The sequence below is a fragment of the Platalea leucorodia genome (genome assembly GCF_965183815.1).
Source record: "Platalea leucorodia genome assembly, chromosome: 4".
NCBI lineage: Eukaryota > Metazoa > Chordata > Aves > Pelecaniformes > Threskiornithidae > Platalea > Platalea leucorodia.
In genome coordinates, this window is record NC_138826.1 from 87905210 (window position 1) to 87918431 (window position 13222).

At 39.7% G+C, this 13222-nt stretch overlaps 1 protein-coding gene across 4 annotated transcripts in view; it reads left to right on the top strand.

Annotated features, from left to right (window-relative positions):
- PTPRB (protein tyrosine phosphatase receptor type B) overlaps positions 1-13222 on the top strand; it is a gene marked incomplete at its 3' end in the record, with an annotated part of 67437 nt that overhangs the window by 19307 nt on the left and 34908 nt on the right. For all 4 annotated transcript variants that reach the window (XM_082310694.1, XM_082310691.1, XM_082310693.1 and 1 more), the window contains 5 exons: positions 4188-4466; positions 4817-5074; positions 6662-6925; positions 9374-9643; positions 11868-12128. In XM_082310694.1, the coding sequence (XP_082166820.1) occupies positions 4188-4466; positions 4817-5074; positions 6662-6925; positions 9374-9643; positions 11868-12128 (1332 nt within the window). The remainder of the gene's footprint in view (positions 1-4187; positions 4467-4816; positions 5075-6661; positions 6926-9373; positions 9644-11867; positions 12129-13222) is intronic.

Genomic DNA, 13222 nt, shown 5'->3' on the forward strand with positions numbered 1-13222 from the left:
AACTAAAATAGGTCCTCCAAACTGATGGAAAATACAACCGCATATGCACTATATGAGCCAGGTATACACAGGCGTGCAAACACACATGCAATGTTGGCAGTTGTGCTATTTTGGTAGAATAGGAAATGAAGAAAAAGCTGATAACACCATTTATCAGCTCTGAGCTACAGTTAAATTTCCACTGCAAACCTGAGATTACAGAAGTTAGTAGGCACAAGTCTGTATATTTATTTCACATTAATATTTACCATTTATTATGTTTTTTTAATATATATATATATAAAACAGCACATAAAACCATACTAGTCAGCATGCTTGACATTGTAAAGTTGGGGCAACACATGCACCTGTCGATCCTTTCATGTTATCTTCTTTATTGTTCTCAGGAATACTATTTCTGTGACTGAGAGCTACTCTATGACAAAAGATGGTAGGGTTGTGTCTTTTCTGGTTTCAGATAAAATACTTTTTAAGTTCTCAATTCTCCAAATGCTTGTGCACCAGCATAACTGTATTTTCCGTGAATGACAGTCTTTAATTAAAATTCTAGTTAAAAACAATAGTATATGAACAGATCCTAAATTACAGTTAAATTTATGAATTTCAATTCTGAATTGAAATTTGGATTTGAAATACTGGTCTTGAGAACCATGAAAAACAACATGGCAATTCCTCAGCTTTCAAATATATCTTCTAAAATAGGCTTATAAATGCCATTCTTAACATTGTTTTCTACAAAAATATTGCAATGATATATTATGTTACTGCCTAATCCAAGCCACCTGTACTGAGAGAACTAACAAGTAAATGAATTTTTGTCAGAACACTTGCTAAATTTTTGAATGAAAAGAGATTAAAAATTCTACCTTCTAAGACACAGACTGGTAGAGTATTTTTCCATTGTAATATGTAACTTTGTAAATGCCAGAAGCATGGCTTGGCCATGTGTTCACTCCTGTAAATTACAAATTATTTGGGACAAATCTGATTTATTAGCCATCTGTAGGAACAACTACTGTGACATGGCTCTGACTATAGGCTGTATAATCCTATCATCCATAATCACATAATGGTTATGATCATCGTCTCAAAAGGCAGACTACAAGAAGAAAATAAATAACCATGTTTTAAAGATTTTCTAGGTTGCATATCGTCCCGAAGAAATGGATATTTGTACTTAATAAGGACAATTAAATCATCCCTCTTTACTTAATCTTCAGAAAAGTCCTTGTGAAGTAGATTACTGTTTTATGAATAGGGAAAACTAGGAAAAAAAAAAATGGATAATTTAGTAGGAAGATGACTGAAACTGGCAGGAATTCCCCGTTATTCAGTGCTGGGCTCATATCTCTCAGTTATTTTTTTTCTCCAGCATAAGGCCGGGATGTTTCTGTGCTTACAAGGCTGTATTTGGGAGTCATGTCATTGGGGTTGGACCATAACTATATCTGTCGTTCCTATAAAATGTGTCTGTAGCAGGTGTGCACACAAAGCATATCCTCTTCCCAAAAAGTGAAAATGGAGGTGGCGCAATATATTTCAAGCAACATTAAGCCTTCTGGAAGGTTCCTTTGTAGACCAGGAGACATTAATTCATATAGTATCAAATGGTATAAAAATATCTTTGTGAAAATATTTTATTTCTGTGATATATCAGTGTTGTATCGTTGCCAGCAGAGACTTGTATAACAATGTAAATGGCTTTTTAAGTGTTTGTTTCCATCCAGGGCTCTTTCAGCCCAGGCACTTCCCAATCTCATTGTTCCTTTGTTCTAGCGGATGTACAAAGCACTGAGTGTTTTGTTTTCTGGACCAGATAGATTAGATAAAGTCTGAATTTCTGAACTTCACCTTCTAGGCACGCAACTCTTTTCTTTGCTAATGCACCTCAGAAGACAGATTACCCAGGACAGTATAAGCGCTTCTAAAATTGTAGAAGATGTCTTCTTTTGTAGAATTTGGCAAATAATGCAAATTACAATGTTGGTTACTTTTGCAGGACTTGGTTGACTTAACGAGCAGTCAACCTTATCCTAACTTTGTGAGAGAGAGAGTTAAACTTCTTGACAGTTATCATGACTGTTCTTTTGATATCAGTCGAATTAAAACTTTTTCAGCTGGCTGTGCATCTGACCATATATAGTGCTGGAATTTATTTCTGACTCCCAAAGTTTGACCTTTCTGATTAGAACAATTGCCTTCAAGGAACAAGATTATATCCCCGCTATTCACTTTTGCCAACATAATAGTCTTTAGTGGCTTAGTATATATTATAGGTGGAGCTGGTAGTCAAGGCTATTGTTAAGATTTCCTGACACTTTTCATTAAAACCTCCTGTTTCAATTGCTGTAACTGGGTGAAGTTTTAACTATTTGGCCTGAAGTTTCATGTGCTTGGTCTTTGACTTGAGTTTTAATTTTTTTTTTTTTTTTTCAGGTTTATGCAGAGTTAGTTTGGCCTTTAAGAAAGAGGTCAAGAAAAGAAGAGAGATATTTTTATGTATTGATTTTGTTAATTTAATTTTCATCTCTTTTTCTGAACAACACTAGCGTCTCTGTGGTCCAAAGCAAAAATCTGAATTTAAGCAGAGACCTGGGTTCAAAGGGACACAGTATGTTTCGCAGAGTCACAGAATCACAGAATGGATGAGGTTGGAAGGGACCTCTCGAGGTCATCTGGTCCAAGCCCCCTGCTCAGACAGGGCCACCTGGAGCCAGTTGCCCAGGGCCATGTCCAGACAGCTTTTGAATGTCTCCAAGGAGGGAGATATTCCCTTGAAATTCCTAATATACTTGACTGACAGCGCATACCACCAAAACCTGGCACCAGTATGTTCTTAGCAGAGCTTTGTAAGAAGCGATTAAACCCTCTGCACCATCCAGGCTTTGAAGAAAAAACAGTTTAAAGGCTGCTAGCCCCATGATACTCCTACTGCTGTATTCATACGGCGGGGGTAGGTTTGACTTTGTGCTTTCAGCCTTTACAGTGCAGTTTTTAATTATGTGATCTCACGCTCTTTCGTCTGCCTTGTTCAGGGAACCAGGCAGCAATGACTGCACTGGAAAAGCGGTCTTATTCTTCTGTGTTTAAGGCACTGTTCATATGGAGACCTCAATTCTCAACCTGGATGCACCATACACTCCCTGTCTGATGCTAGGCAAGTGTAGCACAGTACTCATATGGAAGCCAAATTTAGTTGTTAAATTGTTGGGAAACCTTTATTCTTTAACCCCCCAACTTGTGAATGCTTGATTTTGCTGCTTTGGGTGGTTTTACGATACCTTTTTAATAAGTAATTGCTTAACCTTATTGGGAGACATAAATGTCAATACCTTCGTACCTCAACAAGTAATACATTCCTTTTGATTTGTATGAAGTCTTGTGAGTGGAGAACTTGTGAGTGGAGAACACCTGGAGAACACCAGCAACCGGAGTCTTTTGTTTTGGTCAATGTTTGCCATCCCTTTAGAGTGTATCATATTTTATAGGTGATTTTACTTGAGCGCTCCTTAATAAACAACATAATGAATGCTGAGAGTTTCTCAGAGAAATAGTCCCAATTAAATATAGTTCCGAAAAGTTTATCCAATGTACTGTTTGAGGTTTTTTAAATTTATATGAACAATGCTACAGCAGAGAAGAAGCATATTCTATCGGAATCTGAAGTGGTTGAAGTTAATACTAAAACCAAAGGATTGTTGTCATTAAAATTGTGTAAATGCTCATGCCCATTTGTCATAAAGTGTTTAGCGTGAGTGCTAGGAAATGAAAGCCACCGGTACTATTGGATCTATAAAGCTACATTACACTGAGGCATTGAGTGTAATTTGCTGGGTTTTCATGTTTACGGTTTCTTATTAAAGTTGTTACAGTTTTACTATCAGCAGATTTCCAAGCTTGTTATATACATCCACAACTGGAACTGTTTTTCCACGTGTGTGTATGAGTGAGCGTGTACACATATAGACAAGTAAGATTTCTGAATTCTGCAGAACTCTTACAGACAGGTTTCAGTGATACGATGTTTATATATGGGAAGAAAAAGACTTTTTGAAAAGCATTGGCAGCATGATGATGATAAAGGGAGAGTTTTGGAAGGTTTTTTGTGCTGCTGTGTAAAACTTCAGATAATCCCAATGCAAGAAATACTAGTTTATGTCTTCTGTTTGTTTTTTTTTTAACTACAGATCCGTTACCACCACCTCGTTTTGAAATTAATAAGGAAAAAACTACACTCACAAGCTTGCAGGTTCAGTGGGATCCTTCCTCAGGAAAGGTGGACTTGTATAACCTAGTATTATTTGATCATGATAATAGAAAGATACAAGAAGTCTCTGTACCAGGAAGAATTTCAAAAACAGAAAATACTTTTTCTAGTCTCATCCCTGGGAATAAATACAACATTGTCCTCAGTGCAGTTGCTGGAAATAAGAGTACCCCGAAACTTTACATAAGCGGATCTACTGGTAGGACTTCTTTTACTGTAGTTCATCTAAATAAAACCATTTATGGTATTTTGCAGTTCTGCATTTTGAAATTAACAAATATATATAATTCTTCTAACTGGCAAGATAGATACATGTAAGTATCTATTGATTATAAGTAGAAATAAACAAAACATGAATCTCTTACTAACATAGGGAGTTGTTTGCTAAGAATGGAGGCATGTTGTTATGGTGTATTTGGACATAAATTTGGGGTTACGTTTTCACTATCCCTAAAGAAACTCAACATATTTCAAAAGTAAATCTGTTCAAAATGCTGAAATTGTGGAGATAACCATTAGGCCTTAAGCATGTGTTTTTTATTCCAACAGTGCCATCCCCTGTGAAAAATATTCAGGTCAGTGTCAAGACAGACACTATCCATGCTTCATGGTCTCCTGGCTCTGGGCACGTGGATCGTTACAGGCTGGTGTTACTGGATAATCATGTCCCAGTGCATGAGATTCACGAAGAAGATCCTCTGACCTCCTACACTTTTTCAGGACTTACAGCAGGCCACCAGTATAACCTCTCTATCATAACCCAGGCTGCAGGATTGGAGAGCGGCAGTTTTCAAATCGTCAGGACAGGTATGATTTCAGAATTTGTCACAACAGAACAAGAAGCTAAGGCCATAATCTAATAATATTACAGGACATATTTCAGAATAGTAAATGATTCATGTTCCAAGTGTATATTCCCAGGCTTCAGCGACTGAATTAACCTTGGCAGGTGTTTCTCTCCAAAGGCTGTAGCGGGAGTTAGAGACACCATAAGCTTATTTAGCTCCCTAAGTTAGCACTGCAGCAAAGTTAGTGGCTAAATTAGCTTGTAGGGTGTCTGCAGCTAATTTAGCTGCACTGCTTAATGTAGGCAGCTCCATTAAACATGTAAAGTTAGGTGTTAACAACCTGAGCCCAAGTGCCCTAGTATCACCTCATATCTGTGAAAGAGGTTCATCTGACTCCTGTATGAACTTCTTCAGTGAATTGTGGCAGCGTGTAGTCTGGTTACTTCACAATTCTGAAGGCACTTTAACTCCATGATTCTTACTTAGCTGAATGGGAGATGCAGAGCTTGTGAGTTTTGCAAACAAATATTTTCTGTGACTTTTTTTCTCTGGATTGCAAAATAGCTGCACCTGTGAAAAGGAAGTGAAAAAAATGTAGAGCAGGTTAAGAACTTTAAAATTAATGTTGGGGTTTGTTGGTTTGTTTTGTTTTGTTTTGTTTTGTTTTCCCAGAGAAGTATTGATTCACAGAACCAGAGTTTTAGAAATGAAGTTTTTTTCAGGGAGGTTTTTCAGGATAGAGTTCTGTGGTCATAGAGAGAAAGATAAGATGACATGCTACTAGAGTCCAATGGTTAAAACACTCACGTAAGCAAAAACAGGGTCATGCCTTTGCTTTCCTTAATTTCTGGGAAATGTAAGGTGCAGTTTCTCTTACAGAAAGCTCACCATGTAGACATAATTTAATATTAAGTGAACAATATTGTGTCTCAGGCACACAGATGAGTGCAGTTGTCACCAAGTACTGGCTGTTCTGGGGATTATACTCTTGTTTCATTTTATTTCTTCAGAATTTTTTATTTCTTCCTGTTGTGGCATGCAAAAATTTTAAATCTCACAGGTTTTCTCAGAACATAAAAGCACTCCATCTAGCTTGCAGCATGGTCCTCTATTTCAGTACCTAGTGTGCCACAAGCCTGAGAAATTAAGATATTGGAGATGGCTATGCTTTTCTTTTGATGGAGCATTTGAATAAAGGAGTTTGATTCCAATCGCCTCTATGCTGGTGTAAATCAGGCATAGGTCCAATGATGCTGTAGTGTTTACCAAAATGTACGCAGCCATCTCTGTTTGTAGGAGCATGTACCTGGTCTGTTTTATAGTCAAAATGACTAGTGTGAGTGCAGACATGGCTAACAGATTTTCTATTCCGTGAAACAAGAGTGGGCGTCGTAAGAGGTGTCACTCTCAGCAGTAGAATATCTTAAAACAGGACTTGGTTCAGTTTCATTTGGACCAGGCTTTGCCCTTTCACTGTTGAGGCACAGTCATTCATACTCTGTCTCATATTCAAAAGCAAAACTTAACTATCGCGGTTTGGAGGCAGCACGTCTTATATGTTCTGTGGTGGAAGTATTTTATTCTCTTTCTTATTTTCTTTCCTTAGCCCCCGCTGAAGTCTTAGATTTGACGGTGACTAACGATGACAGCGTAGATGGTTTAAAAGTTAAGTGGAGAAGACCTGCAGGAAACCTCAATTTCTATAATATCACTCTGTCTCATCTTGGATCAGTTAAAGAAGTCAAAACCGTACAGCCACCGGTCACAGAGACTCACTTTGACAAGCTAACTCCAGGACGTCTTTATCAGGTTACTGCCCGCACAATCAGTGGTGAACTGTTTACTGATCGGATGGCAACTGGCAGGACATGTAAGTCTTTTGCTTCAGTGAGAACATTGTAACCAATGCTATTTCTGCCTACATTGGCCTTGTAGAAAATCATTGTAGGAGACAAAATGACTTGGATTCCAGGCAAAATAAGATAAAGAGCACAATATTGTTCCGGGAGTACCCCTTCCTGACTCTGGCAACAGTTAATCTGGCAGCCAAAAGCAACTCCAGCATACTTTGGGAGCAGGAAACAATAATGCATTTTGGACCTTGTAGTTGGGTGAGTCTGTAACAAAACTGTTCCACACTACTGCACTTCTGACCAACTTTGTTGTCTTGAATTCAACTCAGCATAGTATATAAAACGAGTTACATTATGGGGAAATCTGAATGTAGGCAAATTGTTAACAGATTTTTAAGTAATTTTGCAAGGTCTAATGTTATCCCCTGCTCCAGACACAAATCTACAAATAGGAAAAGATTAGGTCTCAGCTTTCTTTACTGCCAACAGTGTAGATTAAGGAAGGCATATGGCAGCCTGGGTAGAGCTGGGTTATGGTTTTTTTATTTATTTTCTTTCAGAAGTACAGTTTTCTTGCCAGTATCTGTCATATGAGTTCTGAACCTGAAAAATCCTGGCATAATTCTCCCACAGCATTACTGGCCACAGAGGTGTGTCATCTTCTCCACACCAGCCTAGCCCAGACAGAATTTAGATGGGAAAAAATATATAAGTGGGTGAAGAATACATACATAAATTGTTAGACTCAGAGCCAAAAAATATAAAACATGTGTGTGAGAGAGAGAGAGCAGAGTATTTATTTTAGAGAATATTTATGATCTACGACTAAATGTCTCATATGAAAGGCACATCCTTGCCATATCTAGCTGCTACTCCATTCTCAGTGTAGGCTGGAAGGGACCTGAAAAGCCTTTCATGTCCAGTAAGTACAAAGCTGGACTGGTTAGATGCATGTCTCTTTTGTTTGTCTAGCCTACCATTAAAGAGCTTTAAGATTACCATTTCCATCTGAAGGGAGAGCTTCAGGCCCTCACTCAAACCACTGATCCCCAAATTTGTGACCTAGACCCGGTACTTTCAAAGTTGGGGATCTAGAAGTCCCATTTCCAAGGATGCTGATCACGTGCAATTCCTTCCCTTGACTTTTCTATAGATATCAAAAGCTTTGAAAACAGAGTCACTTCAGCAGAAGCTTTGTGGCCTAACGATAAATTTGTAAATCCAGGCTGTCAGGTCTACAGATACTGAAGAGGTTAGACTCTTGAGATCCCTGTGTATCTCACAGAGAGAGCTGGGTGCCCAAGAGCATAATCCACATTGCTGTGTATTGAGAGGGTGCCTGCGGCAGCAGAACCTGCTGAGGAATGTTGTGGTAAGGAATATGGACATCTCAGGGACTGAAACTTTGTACCATAAGGATGTAATGATGTCCAGCCAGTCTGAAAAGGCTGAACTCTACGTTGTAAGTACATCTGTGCTTCCTAACAAAACACTGTGTGCTTTTATCCACTCACTCAGCAATTGAAACACATCTCCCATATTCAGTGGCATGTGGGAGGTCAACCTAGATACCACTACCCATAGCTGATACCCAGCTATGCCTGTGGGAAGTGAAACTGGTGTTTTGTGGTGCTGGTAGAAATCTCTCAATCCTTTGCTAGGTACTGAGCAATTAAATATTAACTAAGCCAGAGAAAACATGAGAGCATGATTCTAGCCTTGTCGTTTATAGTTAATATTTGCTGATGCTTCCAATGCTGATCTCTGAGTATCTTAACACTAAGCTATAGGTATCCTAACCTAAGGGTCTGCATCTGTCTTCCAATCTCTGCCTGGTGTGGTTAATATTTAATTATTCCGTGAAAATCAGAAAAGCCTCAGTGGTCCAGGGTGACCTGCAGCAGTAGGGCAGGAAGGTTGAGCATGTAAATTCAGGACCCTTGAAGTGGAGTGGATGCTTTAATGGACCTCAGTTTGAACCTCAGTGCCTTACAGCTGGGAGGGAGTAGGACACACAAGGCCTTTGTGGAAGAAGCCATCAGACTTTGCATTTCTGCTGCTGAGACCAGAATTTGGCCCAGAGAGATTGAAGTTTTGGCCTTAGCTTTGAAAAATTGATTGACAGTTTCTAAGTGAACTTAAGTCCAGGAAGCAACTGGGAAGCTGACTGGAAACTGCAAGATGCATCCAAGAAGTGCATGGGGGAGATTTTGCCTGCCCTAAGAAGGGTTCCCCATTTCTGATGTCAGAAACCAACAGTGAAAAAGTGAGTCGTTTGTGTGGGGAAGAGTAAAAACTATCTTTGAAATTAATGCCAGCCTTTGTAACGAGGTACCTCACGTTGCTCTTACTGATCCAAATACTTCTACAATAGCTATGCTGCGAGATGGGTTTTGCCAGTCTGCAGTTAGGTCTTACCAGAGATACCCAACTTCAAAATTACTCTCTCAATCTCTGTATTTCAGTTCCGCAGAAAGTTTCTGCGCTGAGGGCCAGTGGTGGTGGCTGGCTGAGGTCTCTGCGAGTGAAGTGGCTGCCCCCTGCGGGAGACTGGGAGAGGTACCGCCTGCTCCTGTGGAACCGCTCGGCCCTGGTGCTCAACACCACCCTGGAGAAGGACACCACGGAGTACGTCATCACCGACGTGGGCCTCATCCCGGGGAGGCAGTACGACGTGGACGTCATTGTGGAGAGTGGCGATTTGCAGAGCAAGACTAGCTGCACGGGGAGAACAGGTCAGCGTGCTCGTCCGGGAAGTGGGAAAGTGCAAAATGTTCAGTTGGGCTCTGTGGACAATCAGAAATAGTACTTGGGAATCCACAGATGAATGTCACTATTAATACAGTAAAGAGGAACTCCCTTGTGAAAAACAGAAATAATTCTTTTTAGCAGTTTTATGAAAACTTCCAGGATTATTTTTGTGGTAAATGTATTGTTAATGAAAGCTTTGGGAATTATATCACCATTCTGTCATGACTGAGGCATAACACTACATGTATAACATTTCACTGTTAGGTTTTGTAGCTGATTGCAGGCACCCTATATAGTTCTTTAAAGAGAGCAATATAGATTTTCCTGTACTGTTCATCAGTGTATTTAGTGGCAAAGTGGTTTACTTGCCAGCTTGTATAACTAATGAGTATGAACAGCGTTAACCAAAACTGGCTGAGGTGTATGTTAGCGTGGCTGTTCCAAAACGTCCCAATTCTTGTTTCTGTGCTCCAGAAATAAAATGGGGTTAGCCAGTTCAAGTCAGCCTTTCCAAAGGAAATCCATATACGCTGCAGTGACATTACGGGAATTCTTTTGGAGCATGCTAGTCAAAGCCACATCTGCTTGCTTCAAACTTAAAAAATAGTTGCAATATAATTGTTAATGGTTCTGCTCTGTGAATGCAAAATAAGTGCAATTCAGAGGATAAGAAGACTTGGAGGAGGAGTATCATCAGGCAAAACTCAAGCCTGAGCCTTATCTCACAGGAGAATGTGAGATAAGATAGGGCCGCCCTACTTTATCCTCGCATTTCCTAGTGCTCGCCTTTCCTGCTACGCCCTTACCTGTCATTCCCTGAGGGCTTCGTTTTTCTGATTTTGCACAATGGCAAGACCAGTGGACGCTACAAAACTGAAGCTTTCTCTAACTTCTAGCCAACTTGATCAGAGGAAGGCAGATTCTTATTCTGCTTACTTTGATATACGTTACAAATAATTTAAGTTTATGGTGTTACTTTTAATTGACACAGCTAAGTGATTAGAATATAGTCCAATAAATAATACCCAGCAGTGGGTGTATCACAGTTTGACCCACAGTCAGGTTCATAATGTACCTGTTATGAAGCATAGGTATTAGACCCTATTCTGACTTAATTCTCTCTTACGTAAACCCACAGTCTTGGAAAGTGAGTTGGATTTCAGCGTAACAGGGAAGAAATCAGATCAGGGGACTACGTTAGGTAACACACGAACACACACAGAAGTTCACTGATCAAATTCTTTCTTTTATACCTGTTGTGGTGTAACCGGCAGGCAGCTAAACAGCACACAGCTGTTCGCTCACTCCCCCCACAGTGGGATGGGGGAGAGAATCAGGAAAAAAAAAAGTAAAAGAATATACAAAATAAGTGGTGTACAGTGCAATTGCTCACCACCCACGGACCGATGCCAAGCCAGTCCCTGAGCAGCATTCACTGCCCCCCGGCCAGCTCCCCCCAGTTTATATACTGAGCATGATGTTGCATGCTATGGAATATCCCTTTGGCCAGTCTGGGTCAGCTGTCCTGGCTGTGCCCCCTCCCAGCTTCTCACTGACAGAGCATGAGAAGCTGAAAAGTCCTTGATTTAGTGTAAGCGCTACTTAGCAACAACTAAAGCATCAATGTGTTATCAACATTATTCTCATCCTAAATCCAAAACACAGCACTATAGCAGCTACTAGGAGGAAAATTAACTCTAGCCCAGCCGAAACCAGGACAATACCACTCCAAAGTTTGGAGTGTCTCCCAACTTCACTGAGATGTGAACCAGTGCAAAATCAATGTCACTCTCACCCTATAATTTGCATCCTTGTTTGTTACAGCTAAATTGATGTAGATCTGTTTTATGGTACAAATGTTTTATATCCCTGTCTAGCACCCGCAGTTCAAGAGGAGGCTCACTGACTTCACTGCATTTCCATTCGTACTAAAATATATATCCTGGCATAAGTTTAAACCTAAGCATTACAGCCATAATGCATTGCTGAAGTCTGCTGCTACAGCCCTTTACTGGAAGAGCAGCACAAATAATAGATTTGTAAGATTGGCTTCCGAGAGAAAGGTAAAGGATCTCCTCTTGATTGCAAATACTCTGTTGCTGTAACATTTCTGTCTTACAGAACAGATTCCTTACAGCAGCTTGAGATATGACATGTGTGTTCGCTACAAAGTCCTGTTCTCATTGTGATATTTGTGCTCATTTACAGCTCCCGAGTCTGTTCTCCAGCTTCGTGTGAAGCATGCTAATGAATCTTCACTTAGTGTCATGTGGATGACCCCTGTTGCGGAATGGGACAGCTATGTGGTTTCACTGGGAGACGGGTATCTTACTGTCATAAAAAAGGGGCTTGCAAAAGAAGCTAAGGAATACACTTTCACTGACTTGGTACCTGGAAGAAAGTATACAGTTACCATCATTACCATTAGTGGGATTTTAAGCAACTGGACTTCAGTGGACGGAAGAACAGGTATCATCCTCTCAAACTATTTTAATCTTTACTTCTGTTAACCATTAACAACTTTCTTTGCTTTGTAGTGAACTGAATGAACACAGCGTCTAAATATCAAAAGTCTTGAATTTACAGTTGTTTCTTCAATAGAAAAGTTATGTTTCTGAGTCTCTCATTTCTAACTGTCTATTATCTCGCAGTATTTATTTAAGGTTTTGGGGAAATGGATATGTAATTCTTAGCAAAACAGTTTTCTGAAATGTTATGTCACATCTGATCAATCTACATTAGCACAAGATTCCATATAAGAAGAACAATTTTCACTGGGTATCTTCAGGAAGGTCACTTCCTTGATTCAAAGCATTCATCATCTGGAAAAAAAAAACCCACCACCACACAGGAAAATGTTGCTTTAGGGGGAACATTCCAAGGTTGACAGACACAAAACATATGTGACCTTGAAAATGTATTTTGAATCTCTCTGCTCTTCTGATTCCAAAATCTGTATCTGTTACTTAATGACTTGATGACTGTAACAAAAGGAAGGTCCCATTCCCACCCCCTGGAGGGTGCTAATTTTGTGCACGTTTACAAGTTTTAAACCATACAAGTTGCTTTACTCTGCTTGACTTACTTATGCATTCTTCAGTGCAAGCAAAGTCTTAAAACATAGCTCTGGTCTGGCACAGCACAGAGAAAAACAAGCTGCTAGTGTATGAATCTAATCATGCCTATGGCTTGATAGTGGTCCTTACTAAAGTGTTGTAATTCCTTCCAGGGCCTGAAAAGTTTGACTTACACTTTTCATTTCTCTGCTATGTGATTAGATAGCTGGGATTTCACTTCCTTCTGCCTTACACCCCTTTAGGAGGCCTATTCAGGCATAAAGGTTACAGTGTCCCACTTCACTAGTATGAATCAATGCTTGAAAACACATCAGACAGGGATAGTGTGTCAGCGTTACATTCAAAGGGATGAAGAACAAACATCAACGGGTTTGAGTGTAGGTCTTAATAAGCATTCCAGACCTCTGAATCTTCTTTTCAGTAGGACAACCTACTAGGCTTGCAAAATATTGCTGTAAATATGACAGAAATAGGTCTTACATGCTT